General features: G+C 41.3%; 4 protein-coding genes across 4 annotated transcripts; 2 read left to right on the forward strand and 2 right to left on the reverse strand.

Moving 5' to 3' along the window:
- The first annotated feature begins 1,821 nt into the window (after positions 1–1,821).
- Positions 1,822–10,503, forward strand: LOC109869907 (ras-related C3 botulinum toxin substrate 1). The gene is made up of 6 exons (XM_020460215.2): positions 1,822–2,163; positions 3,709–3,780; positions 4,027–4,144; positions 6,630–6,692; positions 8,213–8,372; positions 8,702–10,503. Exons 1-6 carry the CDS (start codon positions 2,129–2,131, stop codon positions 8,830–8,832), a joined length of 579 nt encoding a protein of 192 aa, XP_020315804.1. The 5' UTR covers positions 1,822–2,128; the 3' UTR covers positions 8,833–10,503.
- A 57-nt stretch (positions 10,504–10,560) lies between these two features.
- crym (crystallin, mu) lies at positions 10,561–16,837 on the reverse strand. Its single transcript, XM_020460213.2, has 8 exons — positions 16,586–16,837; positions 16,359–16,509; positions 16,134–16,196; positions 15,904–16,005; positions 15,564–15,747; positions 11,046–11,167; positions 10,802–10,886; positions 10,561–10,709 (listed from the first exon to the last, which is right to left on the reverse strand). Exons 1-8 carry the CDS (start codon positions 16,750–16,752, stop codon positions 10,645–10,647), a joined length of 939 nt encoding a protein of 312 aa, XP_020315802.1. The 5' UTR covers positions 16,753–16,837; the 3' UTR covers positions 10,561–10,644.
- Positions 16,838–17,270: 433 nt separating this feature from the next.
- LOC109869910 (NHP2-like protein 1) lies at positions 17,271–18,538 on the reverse strand. Its single transcript, XM_020460220.2, has 3 exons — positions 18,286–18,538; positions 17,998–18,118; positions 17,271–17,720 (listed from the first exon to the last, which is right to left on the reverse strand). Exons 1-3 carry the CDS (start codon positions 18,286–18,288, stop codon positions 17,458–17,460), a joined length of 387 nt encoding a protein of 128 aa, XP_020315809.1. The 5' UTR covers positions 18,289–18,538; the 3' UTR covers positions 17,271–17,457.
- Positions 18,539–18,700: 162 nt separating this feature from the next.
- Positions 18,701–26,918, forward strand: uqcrc2b (ubiquinol-cytochrome c reductase core protein 2b). The gene is made up of 14 exons (XM_020460207.2): positions 18,701–18,835; positions 20,500–20,580; positions 22,580–22,729; positions 22,863–22,927; positions 24,070–24,126; positions 24,234–24,358; positions 24,515–24,612; positions 24,770–24,827; positions 24,960–25,055; positions 25,220–25,419; positions 25,625–25,705; positions 25,967–26,040; positions 26,165–26,318; positions 26,548–26,918. The coding sequence occupies exons 1-14, from the start codon at positions 18,803–18,805 to the stop codon at positions 26,629–26,631; spliced, it is 1,356 nt and encodes a 451-aa protein (XP_020315796.1). The 5' UTR covers positions 18,701–18,802; the 3' UTR covers positions 26,632–26,918.
- The last annotated feature ends 241 nt before the right edge of the window (positions 26,919–27,159 follow it).

The following is a 27,159-nucleotide window of genomic DNA, read 5'->3' on the forward strand; positions in this document are numbered from 1 at the left end:
TTAGCTAGCCAGACAATTTTAGAGGAATAATTCCATTAATTTTTTTTATTAACTGCCAATATGCCAACATTCCATTCAAGCGATGCAGTCAATCCACAGCCATAGCCTGGCTCAAATCAGTTGAAGACTGAGTTTATAAAGGTTTAAATGCAACAAGTACTGATATTGTATCATATAATAACACTCAAAGCTTTCCAAGAAAACAACATCTGAGACATTCATGGTCTGTTTACGTATATTTTAGAGGCTATGCAGAAAATATGTATAAAGCCTGTATAAACTCTATTTATAATTATATGACAGTATTTTAGATTGCCTATAATTCCATTACACAATTTCTGATACATCACATGCCTTTCTTTTATTTTCCTACATAATTAAAAGCAGGAAATGCATCACCTATGAAGCTGCTGACATTCATTCCAATTAGACTGGTTTTGAATTTCTCCCTGACCAAGATTGCTGTAATTTTGGCCTCATTACGGAACTTTGAGGGTTCATGACATAGCCCCTCTAGTAATATAATAAGATCTCTCTGGGTATAAATATATTGAACAAAAATATAAACACAACATGTAAAGTGAGCTGAAATTAATGTTCCCATAGATTTTCCATACACACAAAAAACCTATTTCTCTCAATTTATTTGCACAAATTTGTATAAATCCCTGTTAGTGAGTATTTCTCATTTTCCATGATAATACATCCACTTGACAGGTGTGGCATATCAAAAAGCTGATTAAACAGCATGATCATTAGACACACAAGGTGCACACCTTGTGCCGGGGACAGTAAAAGGCCACTCTATAATATGAAGTTTTGTCACACAGCACAATACCACAGATGTTTCAAGTTTTGAAGGAGTGCACAATTCATATGCTGACTGCAGGAATACCCCCCAGAGCTGTTTCCAGAGAATTTAATTTTCATTCCTTTTAGAGAATTTGGAACTGCAGACCAAGTGCAACCACGCCAGCCCAGGACCTCAACAGTTCTGCATACTCACGAGACCCATTGAGCATGTTTGTGATGCTCTGGATTGATGTGTACGACAGCGTGTCCCAGTTCCCATCAATATCCAGCAACTTCGCACAGCCCTTGAAGAGGAGTGAGACAACATTACACAGGCCACAATCAACAGCCTGATCAATTCTATGCGAAGGGAATGTGTCGCCTAATGAATTTATTTAAATTGACTGTTAACTCAGTAAAATCTTTCAAACTGTTGCTTATTGCCTTTATATTTTTGTTTTTTGTTCAGTGTACATGGGGATGGGGAGACAGGGTTTGAGTTACCATGAAGACACTGATTAATTAAAGATGAACTCAAGCCACTTTAATAGTTTTGTTGAGAAGGGGATAATGGGGGAGGGGTGGGGGGGGGACAGGGGTGGGAGAGAGAGAGAGAGAACTCAAAATTACAGCTTAACTGGTTTTATACTGTCTTACTCAGATGTCTTACAACATGGATCCACAATCAGCAGGGGATAAACTCCCTTTTAATCTGTTAATTTAGATAAGATGCCATTTTTCATCTATATAAATGTGGATAACCACATCATTTTTCTTAGGATAAAACACAGGACAACTATGACAAAGTTCCAGAGTGATGTAATCATAACACCCAAGGTATTGCATCTGGACTTGTCTTGACTGTCTCGGCTCATGCCTGCCTCCCTGAAATCTTTACAATATTAAATGATGAGGAAATACTGCCCTCTAACGTTAAGGACCTAAAGGTGGCTGTAGAAATATTAAACTTACCGCTAGGTGGCGTCTCCTGACAGCCCTTTGAAAATTCCTCTATCCAATATACAGTAAACGGAAATGACTTGCATGGAATGGGAGTTTACAGCTTCCGTTGTCTGAGGGCGTTTTTTCAAGTTTAGCACCAGATATTTTTTGGGGTGGTGGCTGCTTGTTTTACAAGTTTAGAATTCCACCAAGTTATTGTTGAGGACACTGATTTGAAGGAATTATACTAATTTCCAAACTATCGTAACTTGGGCCCTCTAATCGAGGCTTCAAACCTTGTTTTTCCCGGTTGGGGCAACTAACGAGCGGTTTCCCAGCTAACCGATAAGCTCAAATTTTAGCTAGCTAGCTAGCTAGCTGAGAGAGGCGTCAGATGCAGGCCATCAAGTGTGTTGTAGTGGGGGACGGGTAAGTTTAACCTACATTTGTCTATTTAGCTATGTTTATAAAATGTCTTACAATATAAGTTATGATGTAGAAAATAAATTATAATATCAAAATTGTTTCTAGTAGCCCTTAGTTTGCTTGGTACTTTGCTAGCTAACTGGTGACAACTGTTGTCACTGTTTCCAGCTTGCTAACAACACATTTGTCTGTAAACTTGTGGCATGGTGTAATTGAGCTTAGCTAGCGTAATTGCTACCTAATGCTAACTGTTCAGCATTCTCGTTTGCGGTTTATGGTTACGCAGCTATATGCACTATTTTCTCAGACAGGGATATGCAAAAAAAAAACACATTTCCAATTCACACATCCGTATCAATACGCACCCACCATATTATCATTAGCTATTAAATTGTGTTTAAAAAGCTAGCAATCCTTTAGGGTGGCTTGCCCAAACATGGTTTAAATGAATCTTAGATTAGACCTAATTTAGATTTTGTATATCTAGGTTTATAGCTAGCAACTTTGCCTAATTTCAGTTTGTGACAAAACAAGCAAGTATATTGTAGAGAATCATTGTATCATATTAACATCTGCGAATATATATTTTACATAACCAGAAATTCTGTATTTTCAGCTGGTTGAAGCTGGTGAACAAAACAAAGTGAAAGACAAAAGTAATTTAAGAATGGGCAGCATACAAATAGTGCACACAGAACATATTTTTAGACTTGCTTACAACGAGAATGACATCTATTAACTCACATCTATGTACATTTGGTCAGATCGCCATTTGGTCAGATTACTGCAGTGGTCTAAGGCACTGCATTGTCTGTGCCATTAGAGATTCTGGGTTCGAGTCCATGTTCTTTTGCCAGCCGGCCGTGACCCGGAGACCCATGGGGCGGCGCACAATTGGCCCAGTGTCGTCCGGGTTAGGGAGGGTTTGTCCACCAGGGATGTCCTTGTCCCATCGCGCACTAGCGGCTACTGTGGCTGGCCGGGCACGCTGACACGGTCGCCAGGTGTTACTGTTTCCCTCGACACACAGGTGCGGCTGACTTCCGGGTTAAGTGGGCATTGTGTCAAGAAGCAGTACGGCTTTGTTGGGTTGTTTCGGAGGACGCGCGGCTCTCTGCCTTTGCCTATCCCGAGTCCATACGGGAGTTTTAGTGACGAGACAAGACTGTAACAGCCAATTGGATAACACAAAATTGTGGGGAAACAGGGAGTAATTTAAAACTAGGTTTCAAGTTTGGTGCAACAAGATTTATAGATAAACCATGATTTAACCCAGTTTAAGAGTATCCATGATGGTGCAACCCAACCTAAATGTCTGCTGCATGTTCTTATTGAGCTACACCACCCAATCTTATTTAGGACATTGTGATTGGGACTCAAATGTGTCATTCTGCAGACATTTTTCAGTTTAACTCATTGTCTTAAGTTTGCCAGTTACACCCCATTCAAGTTCTCCTTTCAGTTTTGAAATTGACAAAAACAAAACTGAAGCCAGGCGGCTTATTTCTCCTCTTCATTCCTCCATCTCTTTATGCTTCTTTCCTCCAGAGCTGTGGGTAAAACATGCCTGCTCATCAGCTACACCACCAACGCGTTCCCCGGGGAATACATCCCCACAGTGTAAGTACACACTCACTCTATCCCCCCACTCCCTCATCGTAGCAGGTGCCCCACACGAGAAACATAGAATGTCAACATTAACATTCAGAACTGTTATATTTTATAGTCAGATGTGGGGTTTTTCTCCTGATGATCAGGAAATTCTATATTTGGCCTGTCGAATCATTGAAATTAACTCGTTGCCTTTATTTCTTGGTGGTGTGCTGATCACATCCATTGATGTCAATGTGGTGTATCTCTCTCTAGCTTTGACAACTACTCTGCCAATGTGATGGTAGATGGGAAACCAGTGAATCTGGGTCTATGGGATACAGCAGGACAGGAAGACTACGACAGACTCAGACCACTGTCCTATCCACAGACGGTAAAACAACAGGATAAATGTACTGTGTCCTCTAGGTCACTAGTGTCAGCAATGAAGACAGTCAAGCGACTTTACTGCGTCTCAAAGTATCAAACACATTTTCAGACGTTTCTATGGGTACAGCCAAACAACGGAAGTGATAGGATTCGACTTTCGCTTTACTTCCTTACTGCAGTGTGCCAGTTGCAAACTTGGTGCGGTAAATTATTTGGAGTCAATTTATAGAGCATAAAAGTAAAGTAAACAAGTTTAATTTTGTATTTATTTCCTTCAAGTTCGCTAACGTTAGCTAGACCTACTAGTTGTACTGTTGTGATAACGTTAGTTGTGTCAGAGTTAAGGGCCATCCACAAAGCCAATAACGATAAACTATAGGCTACATAACTATAAAACCTTGGTGAGCATCCACAGTAGGGGAAGGTTTATCGTTCTACAGTCCTACAGATGTCAATCAACTGATCAACACATCGTGCTGCCTATTAAAAAATGGTAACTCGACCATTCAGTAATTTCAGGGTGTGTTCATTGTCATGGTGACAACTGCAAATAATACCTCAATGTACATGTAGGCCTAATAAAAAATAATATAGTAACTCATATTTGAAATGTAGCAATTCATCAACAAACGCTGTTGAACCTACATATTTTTTATAGTATGTCATTGGCATGTTCCTCAAGTAGTTTGCAAGTGATTTATGATTTTCTAATGGTTGTCAATTCTTTTCGGTTGTCTTTTTCACTGTGCTCATCTGTCTGTCCTATGCAACTATTTGCATGCGTCAGTGTAACAATGTTCTCATAACTGGCCGAATGTGATCACTCCAATGCGCTTTCTCACCTCAACTGTAGGCCTGTTGTATGTTCAGCAATTGAATGTTATAGGCTGTTAAGCCTAGTATAAACTATAGCTATAGCTATAGCTTTTTTTCCTGGGATTTTACGAGCAGAGGAATGGCTATCGTGGAGAGGCTTGCGTAGCCTATAGCCTAAACAGCTGGAAAAGAGAGGCTAGTGATGTCTGATGTGTAGCTGAAGTAAGAAGCTAGATATTAGCTAAATATTAGGGCTGTAGGCTAAATAATAACCAGTCAAAGTGCAAGAAAAATAAGTTAACAGATTATGAAATGTCAGATCTGTGGGTTCCTCCAGGCTCCTCCAGGTTCCCCGCGAATGCAAAACTCCACTATTAATTAGGGCTACATTTTTAGACAAGACAATTATTCTACCTGTGCTACAACAGTGCAATGAGGAATTAATTTTTGTTACCAAGTCAGTACACAATTGTCTATAAGGCTGTAAACTACAGTGATATAGGCTAGTTTGAATAAACGTTCAAACATCCTGTTTTGTTTCATGCCGAAATAACTGCATACAGCCTAGGCCTGATTATGCAACCATTTGGATCAGTTGGGGTACATTCTCAACAATTTAGAATGGCTAGAAAGGTACATTAGCAGGCGACTCGTATGGTGTATTTTGGCAGGATGTAGCCTATCGGTGTTAAGATGGGCCTACAAGGAAAATATGGACTTCTCCTTTCCCACTCCCTGTGTGTTCTTAATGCTGTAGCTTATTCTACATTCAGTGAGCAAGTGTGCATCTCTCTTCCAATAGACTATTTTCTTTACTAATATCCTAAGTTAGAAGCCCTTAATTCATCAGCTCAATGTTAGGCTTCATACTGCAGTGAATATATCCAGTCAATTTACGCAGTGAAAGAAAAAAACATAGTTATCAGAAATGTAAATCATAGGTGGCCTACACTGTGCGGTCCCGAGGCTGAGCTCCCAGTCCCCGGGCACGCAGCTCGAAAAGCCTGCCTTATTGGGCAATCATTTGGATCGGTTATGGGTCTTTTCTCTGCAGTTTAGCCTACAAGGTCCAGGCACATTAGCAGGTCAGTAATATGGTGTATTTTGTCAGGATGTATTGGCTAACAGAAACATGCTAATGCAGGGATTTCTAGTGGCGCGCATATGGATTATCATAATAGGTGAGCACAGAGGAAGTTGTTTTAAAATTGCTGTCAGCTCTGCATAAAGAATCAATCCCTACAACATTGTAAATAATATAACAAGATAATCAGGGCGTTAGGGAAAGGCGTATTGATCGTTTCTTATGGCTCAGAGGTCTGTATGAGGAGGAGAGTACAGCCTGCTTTCCACAGTACTAAAACAATGTCTGGAGCAGACATTAAGGAAGTGAAAGAGTGCTCTGTTTGCCCCACATTCTGGGCTCTGACTCCTCCCGGCAATTGAGTGTTCAGGGAAACTTTGTCCTCCTAGATAACAGTAAAGTTGTATCGCAGTGAATTGAGGATGTTCATGAACTCTGTTGTCTGTGTCATGTATTATTTTTTTTGTACCGTTCATAGCTACAAAACATTAATCTCCATAAATTGTAAGTGTCAATTTTTCATGTTTGATCTTGTAATGCTGTACTCGTATGACCAAATAAATAATGCTGGTTGTTTCCTCCCCAACAGGATGTGTTTTTGATCTGTTTCTCTCTCGTGAGTCCTGCCTCCTTTGAAAACGTCCGTGCCAAGGTGAGTCATAGTCTCCACTTGGTTTCTGTTTAGTTTTTCTGTTATCTTGAAAATAAAAGAGCCGCACACTCTAGGAGCTCAGATGCAAAAATGTAATTGCCAACGTTTCGACAGCCAAGCTCTCTTCATCAGGGTATAATCACAAACACTGCGGGATGACTCGTTTATATAGTGTCAAAAGACACAGGTGTCTGTAATCATGGCCAGGCGTGGCCTAATATCATTGGTTAATTATCAAATATTAAAATGTCATGCAAAGAACAGCATACAAACAACAAATGGATAGCATACGATCATAGATTAATTTGACTACACAAGCTTACAAACAATTACAATGGCAAAGTCACAATAATCACAAGAATGGCTTCAGATCAAAGTCTACGTTGAGACCGAAGGGAGCAAGCGTCTTTTAAATTAAAGATCGAGGCAGCCTCTCGTTTTAACAATAAATTATCACGGTCACCCCCTCTCCTAGGGAGGGTGACATGTTCGATGCCAATATAACACAGAGACGAAATCGAGTGGCCTGCCTCCAAGAAGTGGGCCGCAACTGGATAAGTAAAGTTTTTACACCTAATGGTGCTACAATGCTCTGAGATACGTACTTTTAATTCGCGCTTTGTTTTACCTACATCATTTTTACCACAAGGACAAGTTATAAGATAAATAACTGCCTTAGTGGAGCACGTAATAACACCTTTGATTGGGATCGATTTCTCTGTTTGTGGGTGTTTGAAGGATCTACATTTATAAGTGCCATTGCATTGAGCACAGCCATTACATTTGTAATTTCCATCCAGTAGGGGTGCAAATAGACATTGTTCAGGAATATCTTGGGGTGGTAAATCAGAGTGTATCAATTGGTCTCTGAGATTTCTGCCCCGCGAGAATACGACCAAGGGAAGGTCCGAAAACACATTACCGAGACTACCATCGCATTTTAGGATGTGCCAATGTTTGTGAACAATCCCTTAATTTGTTCAGAGCACTTTGAATAGCGGGTAGTTAGAACACAAGAATGCGTCGTTTTGCGAGACTGACCTTGAAAAAGGTCATGTTTTGAATTTGATCTGATCATTCTTGTAGCCCCTCTCCTTGAACTTTCTTTGCGTCTCCGCCATATTTCTGTCAATCTGATTGTTTTTTGCAAATTCTTTTGATTCGACAGAATTGGCTGTAGGGCAAACTGTTTTTCAAGGGAAGTGGGTGACAACTATCAGCCCTCAACAAACTGTTATGATCAGTAGGTTTCCTGTAAAGATCAGTGTATAGAACATTATCTTCACACAAGATCAGAAGATCAAGAAAACTGATTTGACGTGTGTCAGATTGCATTAAATCTCAGATGTTAAGAAAAGCATAAAATGCCTGGAGCTGTATTAAGCTATCAACATGGTCATTGCTTGACAGGGTAGATTTTATCCACATTCTCAAAACAACTGATGTACTTGATAGATAGGCGTCTAGTCTACAGTAACATCCTGATCCTATCCTGACTGTCTTGGCCCTGTCCTCCATAGTGGTACCCAGAGGTGAGACACCACTGCCCCAACACCCCAATCATCCTGGTGGGCACCAAGCTGGATCTGAGAGATGACAAGGACACCATCGAGAAGCTGAAGGAGAAGAAACTCACCCCCATTACCTACCCCCAGGGTCTGGCCATGGCAAAAGAGATTGGTTAGTATACTAATAGTACTTTAGTGTCCTGTCCAGGGGGTGTACTTGTACATCAAGCTGCATCACGCTACAAAAACAACAGATATCAAATAACGGATATGAGCTGTTCTGGCTCGGACAAGGCTTACTTCTTAGTAATACTTGAGGGCCCGGTATCCCGGACGTAGAGCAAACTTTTTACTGGACAGCACAGCAAGGTCAATGGCGTTTCGCCATAGCGTCATTTGCAACCGGATGGGGTAGTCTTAGCTATTATTCAATTCAGGATTTGAATGAATGAAATCGCCGTTTGCTGTGACGTTGAATGCCGGCCTCTCTCCCCTCTACAGGAGCAGTAAAGTACCTGGAATGCTCAGCCTTGACACAGCGTGGCCTTAAGACAGTGTTTGACGAAGCCATCCGGGCGGTCTTGTGTCCCCCGCCCGTCAAGAAGAGGAAGAGAAAGTGTTCACTACTCTAAACGCCGCAGACAGGAAGTAGGAAGTCACACTGCAGTCTGAGCTCACCTATTGGTTGGGGGGAGGAAGAAGAGGGTGGGGGAGTGTCTTAAGAGGGAAGATTCTACAGATGTCATTTTTTTTTTCTCTCGGATTGTAATTAGTACATAGTACTTAAATATGATTTTTATTATACAAATCCTAGAATTAGAGCTTTGTGAAATTCCTGCTGCCTTCTAAAAATAATAACTTTTTTTTTTATGTTCTTGGAAGATACTAATTGCTCTTTTCAATTTGTCTCTTTCCACTCTTCTTGAGTCCATATTGTTTGTTTACAGACTTCAATTGTGTAGAATTGAGGTGTTGCCAAAATTCCTACCGCATATAACGGTCATCACTTTCTCGTAGCTCCATGTACACTAAATGTAATGATTGCTTCTTGTTTTTTTCTTTTGTACCATATCGACCATAATTAGCAAAATCTTAAAATATCCTTTAAATGGTTCAAGAGAAATTGAAGTAAACTCATAAAAAACAAAAAAAAGTGTTGTAGTGTCTTCTATGTTCTATAATCATACTCTATGTAGATCAAGTAAATTTAGATCAATTGTTTCTCGTCAGGTAGATTTTATCTATCCATCAAATACATCGTCAAGATAACTGTCAATAATGGATAATAGCGATCACTTTATACTTAGGTGGATTAAATGCTTATTAGATCTAAATATCAACTTACAGTGCTTGCCCCTTGATCTGATAAAATAGTATTTTACATTCTACAGGTGTCTATAACAGATGCACCTGAACAGGTGAATAGGAGAACCTGTTAGAAAGTGGATGGAGAATGGTTCTTTATCAGACCAATTTAGATGGATCCCTCTTGTTGGATTAAACAACGGTTTCACAAACTGTGTTTTCTGTACATAAACACAAAATACATCCATTGTACGAGTATTGTCAGTAATGGAACTGTACTGTGTAGTCTGCCAGATTTACACTCCAAACACCTGCGTGTGTCAACCTTTTTGTTATAGGCCTTCTTTGTTAAGGTAGAATTCAACCTCATTCCCTTTAAGAACGTATTCTGTCAGCAGATGCCATCTATCCAGTCCTTTACAGAAGGTATAGTTCTTGTGTGTTGAATCTGGACTTTGTTTGCTACTCGAAACAACATAGTTGTGAACTCATTTTAACATTAAGCTTTATCATCACTAACATCATGATGCTATGTAAACATTACTGTGTTGTTTTGTCATCAGAGCTGCCTATTACTAGTCTGGGTACCAGTCTTTCTAGCTAACATTCCACTCCTTGCCACTCCTTTCATTTGGCCAGTGGCAGGAATGTAATAGCTGAACAGGGACTACATCCAGGCTAACCTATTACTGTATCACTAAAAACTGAGCAATTTAAAATAATTCAGAAGTTGTAACTGACCATGTTGTCTTTGTCTTATTGTAGCTTCTAATTGCTGTATTTAAAATATACAGTAGTTCACCTACCAGTGAATTTTCAAAGTACTAATACTAATTTGAACTGAGTGAGGCTGTTCTGAGCTATTACCAGTGTTAACAGCACAATGAAAGAAATTATACCTGATTTTTCTTTGGCTAAATGTGGTTTTATTTTGACAATAGTAGTTTAATCTGCTGATTTATTTTTATTTTTAAAGCCAATAAATTCATTTAATCTCTGCCTGTCATTTTTTACTTTCTGTTGTGCAGATGTAGGAATAACACAGTAACTCCCACTATCTTTCCACCAACTCCCTTTAATATAGAACTGGTGGGAATGTAAGTGATCACATCCATGGCCATCCCATTATCCTCAGGTCTTCAGTGTTTGTTCTTCCACTGTTCAAACACAAGCTTGGCAGAGACTGCATCTTGAATCCCCATTCCTGTTGTATACAAACAGGGTCAATAAAACTATGGGAAAAGTACAATGAAGGAACATGTTACATGATTTGAATAGAGGATAAAGACAATCTACCAAGGGATTTGAACACAGTGGTCTTCTCTCTAAGGGCAGGCCTTGTTCCATTGAGAACCTCTCCAAGCTCTGCAAACACTTTGGCCTGGAGATTAAGTATTCATTAGCACACCAAATCATGTTAAACATGTTTATCCTTTAATTGGGATTACCCACTTGTATAACTTCCATAAACCAAGATTGCATTCAGTAGGCACAGCCAGAAGAAACCCATATACAGAATACCAATAGTCTCACAACCTACCCCAGACAGGATGATGTCTCCTGACTCTGCTACAGCTCCCTCTCTGCTGTCTACATACACCTTAGCCTGCCTCATCAACACATCATCCAGCTCCCTCCAGTCTGGCCTGCAGGCTCCCACAGCTGATGCGCGCACACACACACAACAATGATACATTACATTAAGAACAAAGAGAGATGTCCTGTCTTTCTGATGTCCTGCACAAGCGACATGACTCAATTCATTATTTTAGGAGATTTGAACTGGGGCGTGCATACATCTGTATCGGACTCTTTTAAATGACAATCTCGCTCTAATTAATGCGCCGACAAGACCGAATCCCAGAGCACCTAACAAATCAATGCTATTGGACATTATTCTAACGAATACCCCTCACAAATACACATCAACTGGGATATTCTGCAATGTCTGTGATCACTGTGCAATTGCTTGTGTTAGAAATACAAAAATGACCAAAGCCAAACCCCGTTATATTTTTAAAAGACATTTTAGACAGTTTGATGAGCAAACGTTCTTACATGATCTGTACCATAATATTGACAGAGTAAGTCTGATTCCCGATGTTGACACTGCCTGGGACTATTTGTATATGAAATTTGTGTCGATTTGCAATAAACATGCCCCTGTGAAGAAATGTAGAATCAGTGGAAGGTACAATCCCTGGTTTTCAGATAACTTGGCAGAATTAATTAGAAAGATAAATGTATTTTGGGCTCAAGCTAGACATACAAATGCTCCTGTTGACTGGGCCTCCTTCAGAGCACAAAGAAACAAATGCACAGGATTGATCAGGAAGTCCAAATCAGATTATCTAAATGCAGTCACAGAAAACCTAAACAACCCTACCAAGTTCTGGAAGCTAATCAACCCTACCAAGTTCTGGAAGCTAATCAACCCTACCAAGTTCTGGAAGCTAATCAAATCAGTGTCAGGTTCTAATGTATCCTCTGGCCTTCCTGACCATTTAATGATGGATTCTGATGAAGTGAAAGATATTGTAGGGGTTTTTAACAAGCACTTCATATCTGCTTGTTCAGTTTTTGATAATGGTGGGGCCCATGCCTCCAATGTAAGCTCTGTTACAGTAAACTATGATATAGGCCCTCACGTGAACCATTTTAACGTTGAGCCTGTTTCTTATACTGAGGTCTATAAAACACTAGAGGCAATAGACACTAAAAAGTCTGCAGGTTCAGACAACCTTGACCCCTACCTCTTAAAGATAGTAGCTGGTATTATTACTGAACCTGTGGCTCACATGTTCAATTTGAGTCTTGACCAATTCCATACCAGCATTTGGAAAGCAGCTTATGTCCCCCACTGCTAAAGAGTGGAGATCCCTCAGATGCCAATAACAATCGTCCTATCTCCAAACTCCCTATCATGGCCAAAGTCTATGAATCCCTAGTGAACTCACAGTTAAAAAGCGTCTTCATTGAAAAGAACATACTGAGCGGGGTTCAGTCTGGCTTTAGATCGGGGCACAGCACCACAACTGCAGCTATGGCTGTGGCAAATTACATAATAAATGCACTTGATAAAAAGCAACATTGTGCTGCTCTGCTTGTGGATTTATCAAAGGCCTTTGATTCAGTTGACCATGAATTGTTGCTATCTAGACTCAGAAACACTGGTCTCAGTGAAGGGGCAGTAAATTGGTTTAGGAACTATCTTTCTGACAGAACACAACGTGTATAACTGACAATCACAAGTCTGGCATTCTTGAGATTAATAGAGGTGTGCCCCAGGGTTCCATTTTATATCCTGTGTTGTTCTCAATGTTTATTAATGATTTGGGAAATGGGATGCAACCAGCAAAGTTACATCTATATGCAGATGATACAGTCATATATTCATGTGCTCCTTCTCTGGTTAAGGCTGTTGAAGAGCTCCAGACTGCTTTTCAGTCACTGCAGGCCTGCCTTTATGGCCTCAAACTGGTCTTGAAAGAAAATTCAATTCATGACCTTTACCAGAGCTAGAACTCTGCCAGAGAACGTTAGCATTGTCACATCTGGTGGCTTATCCATTGAAAAGGTGTCATCCTACAAATACCATGGTATTTAGTTGGATGACAAGTTGTCCTTCAAAGTTCATGTGGGTAATCTTGTGACAAAGCTTATATTGAAATTGGGTTTTTATTTTCGTAATAAGGCTTGCTTCCCGCTTATGGCTAGAAAGAAGCTTGTTCAGGCCACTTTTCTCTCTGTAATTGATTATGGTGACTTGTTGTATATGTACAGTGCCTTGCGAAAGTATTCGGCCCCCTTGAACTTTGTGACCTTTTGCAACATTTCAGGCTTCAAACATAAAGATATAAAACTGTATTTTTTTGTGAAGAATCAACAACAAGTGGGACACAATCATGAAGTGGAACGACATTTATTGGATATTTCAAACTTTTTTAACAAATCAAAAACTGAAAAATTGGGCGTGCAAAATTATTCAGCCCCCTTAAGTTAATACTTTGTAGCGCCACCTTTTGCTGTGATTACAGCTGTAAGTCGCTTGGGGTATGTCTCTATCAGTTTCGCACATCGAGAGACGGAATTTTTTTCCCATTCCTCCCTGCAAAACAGCTCGAGCTCAGTGAGGTTGGATGGAGAGCATTTGTGAACAGCAGTTTTCAGTTCTTTCCACAGATTCTCGATTGGATTCAGGTCTGGACTTTGACTTGGCCATTCTAACACCTGGATATGTTTATTTTTGAACCACTCCATTGTAGATTTTGCTTTATGTTTTGGATCATTGTCTTGTTGGAAGACAAATCTCCGTCCCAGTCTCAGGTCTTTTGCAGACTCCATCAGGTTTTCTTCCAGAATGGTCCTGTATTTGGCTCCATCCATCTTCCCATCAATTTTAACCATCTTCCCTGTCCCTGCTGAAGAAAAGCAGGCCCAAACCATGATGCTGCCACCACCATGTTTGCCAGTGGGGATGGTGTGTTCAGGGTGATGAGCTGTGTTGCTTTTACGCCAAACATAACATTTTGCATTGTTGCCAAAAAGTTCAATTTTGGTTTCATCTGACCAGAGCACCTTCTTCCACATGTTTGGTGTGTCTCCCAGGTGGCTTGTGGCAAACTTTAAACGACACTTTTTATGGATATCTTTAAGAAATGGCTTTCTTCTTGCCACTCTTCCATAAAGGCCAGATTTGTGCAATATACGATTGATTGTTGTCCTATGGACAGAGTCTCCCACCTCAGCTGTAGATCTCTGCAGTTCATCCAGAGTGATCATGGGCCTCTTGGCTGCATCTCTGATCAGTCTTCTCCTTGTATGAGCTGAAAGTTTAGAGGGACGGCCAGGTCTTGGTAGATTTGCAGTGGTCTGATACTCCTTCCATTTCAATATTATCGCTTGCACAGTGCTCCTTGGGATGTTTAAAGCTTGGGAAATCTTTTTGTATCCAAATCCGGCTTTAAACTTCTTCACAACAGTATCTCGGACCTGCCTGGTGTGTTCCTTGTTCTTCATGATGCTCTCTGCGCTTTTAACGGACCTCTGAGACTATCACAGTGCAGGTGCATTTATACGGAGACTTGATTACACACAGGTGGATTGTATTTATCATCATTAGTCATTTAGGTCAACATTGGATCATTCAGAGATCCTCACTGAACTTCTGGAGAGAGTTTGCTGCACTGAAAGTAAAGGGGCTGAATAATTCTGCACGCCCAATTTTTCAGTTTTTGATTTGTTAAAAAAGTTTGAAATATCCAATAAATGTCGTTCCACTTCATGATTGTGTCCCACTTGTTGTTGATTCTTCACAAAAAAATACAGTTTTATATCTTTATGTTTGAAGCCTGAAATGTGGCAAAAGGTCGCAAAGTTCAAGGGGGCCGAATACTTTCGCAAGGCACTGTATGCAACCTCCTCTGTCTTACAGAGACTGGACTCTGTTTATCATGCATCCTTGCACTTTATTACAAATGCCAAGTCACTCACCCACCATTGCACATTGTACCAAATGGTAGGTTGGTACACTTTACTTTATATGTGCAGAAAGATACATTTGTATGTGTTCACCTACAAAGCCCTTTTGGGTAAACTCCCTCTTTACCTCTGTAGTGTGGTCTCCTTCACCACTAGCTGTTACCATACCCGGTCTGCTAGGTGGTTGCTACTTAAGGTCCCCAGGACATTCACAGTATTAGGCAAGACTGCCTTCTCTTCTTGTGCACCAGAGGCATGGAATAGTCTATAATCCATGCTTCATCTAGATATGTTAGTGCCACTGAATTCATTTAAAATAATGATGGGAGACTGTTACGGAGGAGTGTAAATGCTTTTTTTAGGCTGGATCATGTTCTGTTGTATGTTTTAATTCTGTAATGTATTGATTGTTGCTGCCGCCTTGTTCAGGTCTCCCTTGAAAAAGAGACTCTGGGTCTCAATGGGCTTTTCCTGGTTAAATAAATGTTAAATAAAAAAATAAATATACAGTATGTTATCTTCACACATCAAAGTCTTAAGGCATGGCACTATCATCTTCAGTCAGGAGTTTCCTCACCTGCTACATGGGCACCTGGCTTGACCCACTGGCCAAAGAGCACTGGTTCACTGGCCCCAGTCACAGTGACTATGACGTCTGCACCGTTCACTGCCTCCTCCACTGACTCCCATACTGTAACGTGACCCTGGGTGGACTGGGCAAACCTCTCTGCCGTCTCTTTCCTCCTGCTCCACACGCGGACCTGTAATGACGTGATCCCTCAATGGTCTTTCATATTTTCTCATGACCCACAAGATATTTCTAACCAGAACCCATTCTTATGTCTGGAGGATATAGCCACAACACACCAGTGGATCTCTCTAATCACTCATTCAGAAACACGGAATCACTCTGGTACCTCTTTAAAGGAGAAGGTTTCTGTGAAGACGTTGTAGTGGCTGAGGGCCTGATGGCCAGCTCCCAGTATGGTCAACACCTCCGACTTGGCTGGCATCAACAGCTGGACAATTCCAAGGGGGGTTCCAAACATTCCAACGTTAGAAAAGCACAATGTTATTGACAGGTAGTGAGGAATCACCAATAAAGAGGGTATGCATGCCCGCCTAGGCCACAAAGAGAGGGCCTTACTTTGGCAGAAATAGCAGACACTGCTGCTGTCCTTTTGGCTGTGATGACCTCCCCATCCATGACCTGCAGATGTCAACCACACTGAGACAGATGTTTTTACTGATTCGACCTCTATTATAACCAGCTGTGCTAAATCCTTGAAGAATTTAACTTTACTTGTATTGCTAATCACAAATGATAAATAACATCTAATGGCCACTGTTCAATGATCATAGGCATACTCACAGCTTTGACATTCCCATACTCAGGATCAAACAGCAACACTGTGGCTTGAGTTGATGGCAGAGTTGACCCACTCTCCCTCTTGTAGAAGCACACCAATTTTGTGCACAGGATGTCTTCATGCACCAAATACGCAGGCATCAGCCCCAGAAATCTGTCCGGAACATTTTTGGAACAGTATTGTTACTAAATTACCGACCAATGATAAATAGGGGAATGAATAAACATACCCATTGTATTTTTGTAACGGGACCGTAGTACGAACGGGCTGGATCACTTCTGCGCTGTCCAGTTTGGAAAACTTCCCCAGTGCTACTTCAAGTCGCGGGATCAAATCTTTATAATGCAACAAACCTTCAACCTCATCTTGTCGTATAAGAACGGGTGGCTCAGCCATGGTGGCTAAAGCTTTTGCTCAACTCAAGCGTACAGACAGTTTATGATCAGTGATGCGAGTCCAAAAGTTCAACTGTGTTGAAATGTGACCTCGGTATTGGGTAAATTATTCCAGCTCAGAGGCTGCGTTCAAGACACCAAAAGGTTGCGTGAACGCTAGGATATGTTCTAAAAACGCCATACAAGATCAAATGGGCACATATTGATTCTGCGTAGGTAGTTCGAGGGACACTTCATATTTGTTATTACCCTTGCTGTTCCGCAACAGACATGTGGTAATTACTCATCATCCAACACAATACTGTATGCAAGATAAATTGGTTGAGAACTCGAGGGATGAACCAACTAGAAAAATAAGTTTACCAATGATAAGATCCTGTTCATAACGAACTAAGAATTTTCTAGTTGGTTCATCCCTCCATCAAAAGTACTCAACTAATTTCTCTTGTATACAGTATTATTTTATACTGTAATAGTCTTATGGCACTTACAAAATTGAACACAATTACATATCACACATTAGTAAAAAGAAATGTTTTATTATCACAAAACAAGAGTAAATTACATAACATTGTATGTCCCTGACAAAATACAATGTATCTTCCAAAGACAATTCAATTCAACTATCCAAAAGAACATACGATTAAATTGCCTGACATAGTCCTTTAGACTATCCAATACTACAGAGAGCAGAGCAGCAACCAGATCAGACCAGCAGTCTCTCAATGGCCATCTGGGTAGACTGGATCTGGGGCTTCAGCTGAGATCCCTCCTTGATGGTGATTGAGGTGGCGATGACGGGGCGGGAGACCCCACAGGCACGCCCCAGGGCCTGTTTAGAGCGCACAAACACGTAGGGGACGTTCTTGTCCTCGCAAAGCAGCGGCAGGTGGAGGATGATCTCCAGTGGCTCAGCATCAGCAGCCATCACAATGAACTCAGAGATACCACGGTTCAATGTCTTGGTGGCTGGAAGAGGGCAGACAAGAGTTAAGGGTTAGTGATATATGTCTTTGATAGATATATAGATTAGAACTCCATAGATAAGTGTTTGAAGTGGTAATCTGAGCAGGATTTGAACCAGCTAATCTGTGGTCAGATATCAAGCACACTCAACCTCATGTACTGTGCAATTGGGCCAGATGTCTTAGAAGCTGGTATAATGATGCTTGCAGTAAGGAGTATATTTCCAGTACATTACTTATATATTATCAATTGGGTATTCATCAATATCAGATTCTCTCACCCTCATTGGCCCCTTTCCTCAACTGTTTGTAGTTGGAGGCTTGCTGCACAAGGTCCAGGATGGTTTTGGAAAGTGTGGCGTCGGCCAGGGGGTAGGCCTTGGGATTCACTTCGGCTTCAGTCTGAGAACAAACAAAAACTGTTAGAAGATGTAGAGACTAGATGAGAACGAAATAACGTTATCCTTATCAATTAGGTAACGTTAGCTAGTTACGTTATTACCGGTATTCAGGTAGTTAGCTAACGGTAGCTAGAAATGCTAACTGAAGCGGTCCATTAAAATACTCACCATTCTTGCTTCCGTTTATTTCTGATATTTCTCCTCTCGGCGAATGCTTCACGGAGGACTATACGTCTACGATTGAGGTTTTGGGAAATTCAAAAATAAATCGTTATGTAGCTAAAACAGCTTGTTTCGATTCTCAAAAGCTGGAGGAACTTCAACACGCAGCTACTCTAACAACACGTGTTTAGGACTGAGCGTGGAACGAATGGGGCGTTTGGTTGCTAAACTGGGCAGGAAGTGAATTGTTTGACCCGCCCATGTTCTTCTTTTTGCTTCGTTTTGTTACCAGTTATTTCCCATTGCATGTTGTGCATTTTCACAAAATGTGGACAATATTTGTAGAATCCTACAGGGCAGATAAAAAGTTGTTTAGCACATTTAAAAACAGTGGTGGTAAATACACTTGTTGGTGCACGTTTTTAAACCCCAGAAGAAGAAGTTGGTGCGCTAGGAATTCTGGGTACGACATTCCCGTGTCAGCCATATTGTTTCATCGTTCTGGTGTAAGGTTAAAGGGGAGATGAAGGGGATTCGCGGAATAAGTCAGTTATCGGTAAGAACTCCTTTGCCATTTTCATAAATTGAATAGTTGATTATTCAGGAGACGTTTTTGATACCCACTTATAGATTGTGGGGCTTGGTTGGCGAGGATCGCGCTCGGGCCAGTATCTAAGAGGTTGCTGGAACAAGTCCCCGAGGTGACAATGTAAAAATCTGTCGTTCTGCCCCTGAGCAAGGCAGTTAACCCACTGTTCCCGGGGCGCCGAAAACGTGGATGTCGATTATTGCAGCCGCCCACTCTTTTCTGCCTCAGAGGGGTTGGGTTAAATGCGGAAGGCACATTTCAGTTGAATGCATTCATTTGTACAACTGACTGGGTATCCCCTTTCACCACAAATTGTGATGACACTAGGTAGCTAACATAAACATACTAGCGAGGAAGCGAACGTTAACACTATGATGATAAACCCAGCCTAAACGTTTGATAGTGGGTCGAAAATGTGGTTATTAAGCTAACGTTACAATTTGTGGAATATTTGATCTACTCTTTACCCGCTGTCAATGCGTTGTCAAATTTGTCCCTCGCGGTCTGTCCAATCAGAAGTTCGGATCATGCAGAGGATAATAGTTCCGTTGTTTATCAGTCTCACCGGGGGTCGCTATAGGGTTTAGCAGCTGTTGGTTTGACATCAAGCCTTCGGTGTGATTCTCCCTTGAAAGTCAAATGTAGTTCATAGCAGGTGGTCATGTGTCCTGGACTGCGCACTATGATGCAAATAGCTAGCACACACTGTCGTGTCATTCAATGAATCAGGACATAACGTTATTCAGTTGGCTACAACTTGATGTTTTAAAAGTTCCAATATCAATGAATACCGTAACATTCTCACAAGTTTGCTTTCCTAGCTAGCTAATGCATAAGTAAACTTTGCTGTCACATACATTAACGGGGTTACATAATACCCCCGTTTACAAGTAGGAATTGACTGGGTGACTTTTACTTAAGTAATTTTCTATTAAGGTACTTTTTCCACCAATGGTTAACATGAGTTAATCCAGAGATTCTTACCGCTGCCTCGATTCAGTAGCCTCGTCCAGATCATCATTGGATTTGTAGTTCTTTATGATAGCCACATTTGCAGCTAATTATCATTACATTTTTGGGGGGCAAATACAGGTGAATATATTGATAAGTCACCTTTCCCTGTAATTTAACATTTTGTTTTATGAAAAGGATTTCTCTTAACAAAATTCCCCCGGCCAGAAGATACTATCGTCAATAGGCGCTAAAGGTAGTTAGCGTCTATGAATGAGTTGAACTGGAGACAGACTTTCTAGGTAGCTATTTTCCCCCTTACAGCCAAGTTTATCCCGGCTCAAGCTTCATCATGGTCCAGCATGGTGAATATACCTAATTCTTTGATTTTGCACGTTCCATGATCCTCCTCCACAGTCCTCCAAAACCAAAACAAACGAGTGCACTGTTGAATGGAAACAGAAAATATGGAATGTGCCTTTTTATTAAACATGAAACATTTGAATATTATTATACCACTGTGCCACCATAAGGTCCATCCACATCTGTCCAGTCTGCATTCAACCATTATTCTGTTTCTGATTCTCAATCATCTAATTGTCTCTCTCTATCCAGAGTCCAGACCCACCATAAAACCCTAGTAGGATATTAAGTCACCTTGTATCTTTTCTCTATTACAGACAAGGCTTTACTCAGCCCAGGCTGCCCGTAAGTTGGATGTCGCTGCAGAGCATGTCAAGTTTCAGCCTCAGGATGTGCAGGTCAGTGGGTGTTGACATGTTTCTCTCTCCTCACAAAGACATTTCTTTGTAGCTACCTGGACAGACCAAGGCCCAGTTTCCCAAAAGTATCTTAAGGCTAAGTTCATCGTTAGAACCATTGAAGGAGTATCGTGAAATCTCCGAGCTGTTTCCCAAAACCATCGTTATTAACGTTGCACTTGAAAATGCTCGTAATCTAACGCCTGCCTCAGACCACAGCTACGTGCCTAATTAGATGCTTTTTTGCCCCCCCCGTGTCACTTTAGGCACAGAAGAAACAGAAGATCTCAGCTAAACATAGAATCACATGGTTTATCAGTGTCTCTCTGACCGCTGATAACTTCAGCACAAAGTTCACTACAAATACAAAGTTGCCAATGTTTTTTATTTCTTTTTCTTTTTACCATTTACCTTTATTTAACTAAGCAAGTCAGTTAAGAACAAATTCTTATTTTCAATGACGGCCTAGGAACAGTGGGTTAACTGCCTTGTTCAGGGGCAGAATGACAGGTCGGGGATTCGATCTTGCAACCTTTCGGTTACTAGTCCAACGCTCAATGTCTTTCCAATTGATACAAACAAGCAACGTATAAAAAGATGCTTCAAATTAAAACTGAGATGATTGGATTAAATCATATTGAAACAGGCTACATTTCATTTTCAATCAATTTGGTTATGTTTTGGTACTTGTGCTCTACTGTCTGAATATATTACATGATATGTCGCCTAACGTGCACAATGATAGCATTTTTATTGGTCAAGCCGTAGAATAAGCCGCCTCAATATATGCAGCCGTAGGTGGTAGGACTAATATAGGAGCTGCTTCGTCGTCAGTATTGTGGAATAATTATAATGTTAAGGTAAGATTTGAATGGCGAATGCTGATCCGAGAGCAGCGCTCCCTTTCTTTTTGATCCTATCAGTATCGGAAACACGTACCAATGGTGCACTTAGCAACTGTTCTCTTAGCGTAGTGTTTTGGGAAACACAAGTTTTATCTCCGGATGTTGTAGGAAAGATGCATTGTTTAAACACTCAGAAGCCTAAATTCCATCACTATCGGGAAACCGGGCCCAGCCTCTGTCAGGCCTCAAATTCTCCACAGGGGCTGCCCTCATACCAAGATGTTCATGTATGTGGTGGTCTGAGGGAGCTACTTAAGAGGTGGAGATTGTCATCTGTCTTACTCTTAACTCCAGTGTATTTACACAGGCCTTTTTACTTTGAGATATTGGTCTGCTTTTATTATACCACATAGAATCTCTATGTACTGCTACAAATTGCCCGTGAAATGTTGTGCTGAAATGTTATATTTGTAATAGTTGAAGTAAAACTAGCAAAGGCATTTCAGATTTGTAATGTGATGCTTTCCACCCATTTGTTGCCTTTTATGTGAACATGCTATAACAGAACCTAGAGCTAAGACGTGTTACTCTGCACTGCTCTGTTAACATTTTGTGACGTCGTAACTGCATAAAACACATGTTCAGAGCCTTCAGGAAGTATTCACTCCCCTGGACTTTGGGTACATTAATGGGAGAGTGTGTAGTTCAAAACAGTTGCTTACCGAGATGACATTGGATGTTCTTGAGAGGCCTAGTTACAGTTTTGACATAAATCGGCTTGAAAAGCTATGGCAAGACTTGAATGGCTGTCTAACGATGATCAATAACCAACTTGACAGAGCTTGAAGAAATATAAATATAAAAAATAATAATGTGCAATCCAGGTTTGCAAAGCTCTTAGAGACTTACCCAGAAATACTCACAATTCTAACATGTATTGACTCAGGGGTGTGAATACTTATTTAAATTAGATATTTCTGTATTTCCTTTTCACACAAAAAAGGTTTTCACTTTGTCATTATGTGTAGATGGGGGAGATGTTTTAATTGTATTATTCAGGCTGTAAAACACAGCTAAATGTGGAATAAGTCAAGGGGTATGAATACTTCCTGAAGGCACTGTAGGTGTGATGCTAACTGATATTTCTCTTCCAGGTGACTAAACTGCCCAGCGGTCTGGTGATAGCCTCACTGGACAACTACTCCCCGGCTTCCAGGATCGGTGTGTTTGTGAAAGCTGGCTGTCGATATGAGTCCCCGGACAACCAAGGGGTCACCCACCTGCTCCGTCTGGCTGCCAACCTGGTATGCCTGGTTCTGGTTCATTAACCCTCCATGAACATGATGTATCCAGGAGCTTGAGTGATTGCTCAATGTACTCAATACTGCTTAGGAACTAGTGATGTGGTTCATCCCAATTTCTGCTGCTCTTTTCCAGACTACCAAAGGTGCTTCAGCCTTCAGGATCTGTCGTGGTGTGGAAGCAGTTGGAGGAAGTCTAGGGTCCGTGTCTGTGATTTAGTGTACATCCTCATACAAACATAAAGAGAACTAAACATACCTTTGATTTAGATTGTTTGGGATACTTAATTAAAGACATGTTCCGTTACTTTGACTAACAACATATTTTTTTCAACCTCCAGCTTTGGGCTGGATGTGTCAATGGGTAGTTCATGCATCATCATCTGAGAAGAATTACTGTTTTACCTCAATTTGCCACGAAATCCCTAGTTTGAAAGTGACTGTTTTCTTGAAGCTGTGCCGTGCCATTTCCCCCCAAGTGGTCCAGCTCCGTAGCAGTTTGAGTTCTAGCCAATGATCTTCAGCCCCTCGCATTTGAGTGGCAGCTAGCAAGGGGCCTGCCCAGCATTATCCAATGAGGTTGCAGGATGGGCCTGATTGTTCTGTGGACACAGCAAAGAGAGAGAGAACAATGCCGCGGTGCACATACGTATGTGACTTTTGGTTCATGAGTGCTACTTTCACAACTACTGGCTAAAAAGTATACAAAAGTACCAGAGAATCTCTTTAGCATATTTTCTGACTAGCTGTACCACTGCCATGGATGTCATACTTACACTATATATATGAAAGTATGTGGACATCCCTTCAAATTAGTGGATTCGGATATTTCAGCCACACCCGTTGCTGACAGTTGTATAAAATTGAGCACACAGCCATGCGATCTCCATAGACAAACATTGGCAGTAGAATGGTCTTACTGAAGTGCGCAGTGACTTTCAACGTGGCACCATCATGGATGCCACCTTTCCAACAAGTCAGTCTGTAAAATTTCTGCCCTGCTAGAGCTGCCCTGGTCAACTGTAAGTGCTGTTATTGTGAAGTGGAAATGTCTAAGAGCAACAACGGCTCAGCCGTGAAGTGGTAGGCCACACAAGCTCATCGCTCAACATCAGTACCTGACCTCACTAATGCTCTTGTGGCTGAATGGAAAGCAAGTCCCCGCAGCAATGTTCCAACATCTAGTAGAACACCTTCCCAGAAGAGAGGAGGCTGTTAAAGCAGCAATGGGGGGGACCAACTCCATATTAATGCCCATGATTTTAGAATGAGATGTTCGAAGAGCAGGTGTCCACATACTTTTGGTCATGTAGTGTATCTGTGTGTGTGTATTTTCTATGCAGCGTGACGTCATCCAGAGAGAACATGATCTACTCTGTTGACTGTCTCAGAGACCACATGTAAGTGTTGCTTGCCTCACGTATGCATATGTGTACACAAACATAGATCTAAAATATATGGTGAATAAATCATTGTTATTCTCCTTTCTGTGTGTTGTCTAATGCAGTGACACAGTGATGGAGTACCTGATCAATGTGACCACAGCACCAGAGTTCAGGCCGTGGGAGGTGTCTGACCTCACATCCAGGGTCAAGATGGACAGGGCCCTGGCCGCACAGTCCCCCCAGATGGGTTAGCACACACATACACACTCAGTCAGTCATGTGGTTGTTTGTTTCTTTGAATGTACTTTCTGTTAACGGCTCTAGATTACATTATGCTGAATGTCAAAAGATTGCAAATTGTCATCACACTGCGTCTGAAGGGCCTTGCGGTTATTTTCCTCAGGTGTGATTGAGGGTCTACATGGAGCTGCTTACAAGAACACGCTGTCCAACTCCCTCTACTGCCCAGACTACATGGTTGGCCACGTCGACGCTGACCATGTAAGACACTCAACATCCTGGTCACTGCATTATCATTGGGACTAATGCTATGGACGTTCATCTTCCTCTCCTGATGCACAACCCAGCATGCTCTACTTCACGAAGTACAGCATTACGTTTATGTTTTTGATTAACCCTCTGATGTTTGCCTCTCCAGATGCACAATTTTATCCAGAACAATTTCACAAGTGCAAGAATGGCTCTGGTTGGGCTTGGTAAGTGTTAAACATGTATATTTAATAAAACATATTTTTTTATCAAATTATTTTTCTCCAGGTAGCTGTGCGTTAAGGTAATATTTAAAAAATATATATTATTGTATTCTTACATGCATTCTATGTGTTCAGGTGTGGACCACGATGTTCTGAAGCAGGTAGGAGAACAGTTCCTCAACATCCGCAGTGGGATGGGCACCGCTGGGACAAAGGCTCAGTACCGAGGCGGTAAGACTCTTATTCCACTATCTGCTAAAAGCATGAAACCTCATTTTCCTCTGGCACGGATAATTCCCTGAATTCTACGTTTCTTGCTGCCTTTCTCTCTCCTCTCTCTCTGCGTCTCCCTCTCTCCTCTCTCTCTGCGTCTCCCTCTCTCCCTTCCTCTCTAGGTGAGGTGAGGGTGCAGAATGGGTCCAGCCTGGTGCACTCTGCAGTGGTGTCTGAGGGGGCGGCGGTGGGCACAGATGAGGTCATGGCCTTCTCTGTACTTCAGCACGTCCTGGGGGCGGGGCCACACATCAAGAGAGGCTCCAATTCCACCTCCAAACTCATCCAGGGCGTTGCTAAGGCTACTGCAGACCCCTTCGATGTGAGTGGCATAATCACCAGATTGGATTGTGTTTGTGTTTTCATAGCTGGGCTATATACAAGAGGAGAATGCAATATGTGGAGGAATCTTTTGATAGAAGTGTTTTGTGCAGAATAGATATTGTATTCTATCATGCAGAATTTCATATTGTTGTATTAGAGTGGCAAAACAAATGTCATTCTCCTTTGGTGTCCCCTCCTTTTAGGCCTCTGCTTTCAATGTCAACTACTCTGACTCTGGCCTGTTTGGAGTCTACACCATCTCCCAGTCTGCAGCAGCTGGTGATGTGAGTATTATGTCTCTTAAATTTCCACTGCTTTTTAATAAGGTACTGTTTATGAGAATTCATAAAGCTTAATTCGAACTCTTCACAACAGCTTTCTGAATCAGTTGCTAAGTAGTCCTATGAACCCTGTGAGTGATAGTTACTTTTACATAGAATGTAATGTAAGATCATTCATTTAGGATGAGGAAAGAGCATAATGAAGATTAACTTTGACCTCCCATTGATTCATTTACTGACCTATCCCTGTCCTCCTCTCTACAGGTGATCAAGGCAGCTATTGGCCAGGTGAAGGCTGTTGCAAGTGGGGTCTCAGAAGCTGACCTGACCCGTGCCAAGTAAGCTAACATGCACACAGACTTCAGTATAGAATTTGAGTACGTATAATCGAGAAAAGTATTGCAAATAGAAGGGAATTTCTACATGTTGACTTAAGTTGTGCCTGTTTCTTTACCCCTTTAGGACCCAGCTGAAGGCTGAGTACCTGATGTCGTTGGAGAGCTCAGAGGGTTTGTTAGATGCCATGGGTTCACAGGCTCTGGCCAGAGGGGTCTACCACTCCCCCGAGGCCATCGCACAGATGATCGACTCGGTCTCAGCAACTGATGTTGCCAACGTACGTTTATTCAGTTTTAGGCGAATATTAACTTCCACTTAAGTTTAATTTTGATTTAGTCATGCATTGATGTGAATTGGACAGGAAGTGAACATTTGAGTGGAAGTGAATATATTTCTATATTACCGTCTTTGCTGCAGCTCACTCTCTACGTGCACAGTATATTCTGAGTGTTTCCTAGTTTGTTTGTTTGTTTTTGTGCTTAGATGTGTTTTCTTTCTTCTCTCAGGCTGCAAATAAGTTTGTGTCGGGCAAGAAGTCCATGGCTTCAAGTGGAAACCTCGTCAAGACGCCCTTCGTAGACGAGATCTAAACCCTTCCAACTTTTTTTCACCTGTGATTTTAAAACGCACAACAAAAGCCCATCTGTCCATTCAAAACAAACCGCCTGAAATAGTCATTATCCCCATTTCACCATTGTTCTTCTGAGGAATAATAATGTTGTCCCACCAACCCTCAATATTTATAGTTGTTGCTGTTTTTAAGTTGATCTTGATTGTTTGTGCATAAGGAAATAAGATCCACATTTGTTCACTTCTTGATCTGTATAGATTATATTAATTAATAAAGTATATCTACCTTCATGTAAAGATTCACCCATTTTGGATGTTATATTGTTTTTGTACATCTGAGTGATGTTCTATCGATTCCCTGGGTCATTTCATGTTTTCATGTGTAGCTGCGCTATTGCCATTATACAGCAATTCGGCCGGGATAACGCAGCATTGCGATGAAGCCTGTCACTAGACTGGATACCTTACGGAAAAATCAGCGTGACCGACGTTTGGTGTCTGTTTTGCCTTTTTTATTTTTTATGCGTTGTGTCCGCCTACTTCCTGGC

Source organism: Oncorhynchus kisutch, linkage group LG25, assembly GCF_002021735.2.
Source record: "Oncorhynchus kisutch isolate 150728-3 linkage group LG25, Okis_V2, whole genome shotgun sequence".
NCBI lineage: Eukaryota > Metazoa > Chordata > Actinopteri > Salmoniformes > Salmonidae > Oncorhynchus > Oncorhynchus kisutch.

What these genes read in the sequence shown, in the direction of transcription:
- uqcrc2b (XM_020460207.2), top strand. Translation starts at nt 18,803, where the DNA reads ATGAAGGGGATTCGCGGAATAAGTCAGTTATCG. An exon ending in GACTGTCTCAGAGACCACAT is followed by an intron (nt 24,127 to 24,233) that starts GTAAGTGTTGCT and finishes TGTCTAATGCAG; the next exon opens with TGACACAGTGATGGAGTACC. An exon ending in GCTGACCTGACCCGTGCCAA is followed by an intron (nt 26,041 to 26,164) that starts GTAAGCTAACAT and finishes TTACCCCTTTAG; the next exon opens with GACCCAGCTGAAGGCTGAGT.
- LOC109869907 (XM_020460215.2), top strand. Translation starts at nt 2,129, where the DNA reads ATGCAGGCCATCAAGTGTGTTGTAGTGGGGGACGG. An exon ending in TTGAAAACGTCCGTGCCAAG is followed by an intron (nt 6,693 to 8,212) that starts GTGAGTCATAGT and finishes TGTCCTCCATAG; the next exon opens with TGGTACCCAGAGGTGAGACA. An exon ending in GGCCATGGCAAAAGAGATTG is followed by an intron (nt 8,373 to 8,701) that starts GTTAGTATACTA and finishes TCCCCTCTACAG; the next exon opens with GAGCAGTAAAGTACCTGGAA.
- LOC109869910 (XM_020460220.2), bottom strand. An exon ending in GAGGAAAGGGGCCAATGAGG is followed by an intron (nt 17,721 to 17,997) that starts GTGAGAGAATCT and finishes GCCCTCTTCCAG; the next exon opens with CCACCAAGACATTGAACCGT.
- crym (XM_020460213.2), bottom strand. Translation starts at nt 16,752, where the DNA reads ATGGCTGAGCCACCCGTTCTTATACGACAAGATGAGGTTGAAGGTTTG. An exon ending in AGTATGGGAATGTCAAAGCT is followed by an intron (nt 16,197 to 16,358) that starts GTGAGTATGCCT and finishes TGACATCTGCAG; the next exon opens with GTCATGGATGGGGAGGTCAT. An exon ending in GCCAGGTGCCCATGTAGCAG is followed by an intron (nt 11,168 to 15,563) that starts GTGAGGAAACTC and finishes TGCGCGCATCAG; the next exon opens with CTGTGGGAGCCTGCAGGCCA.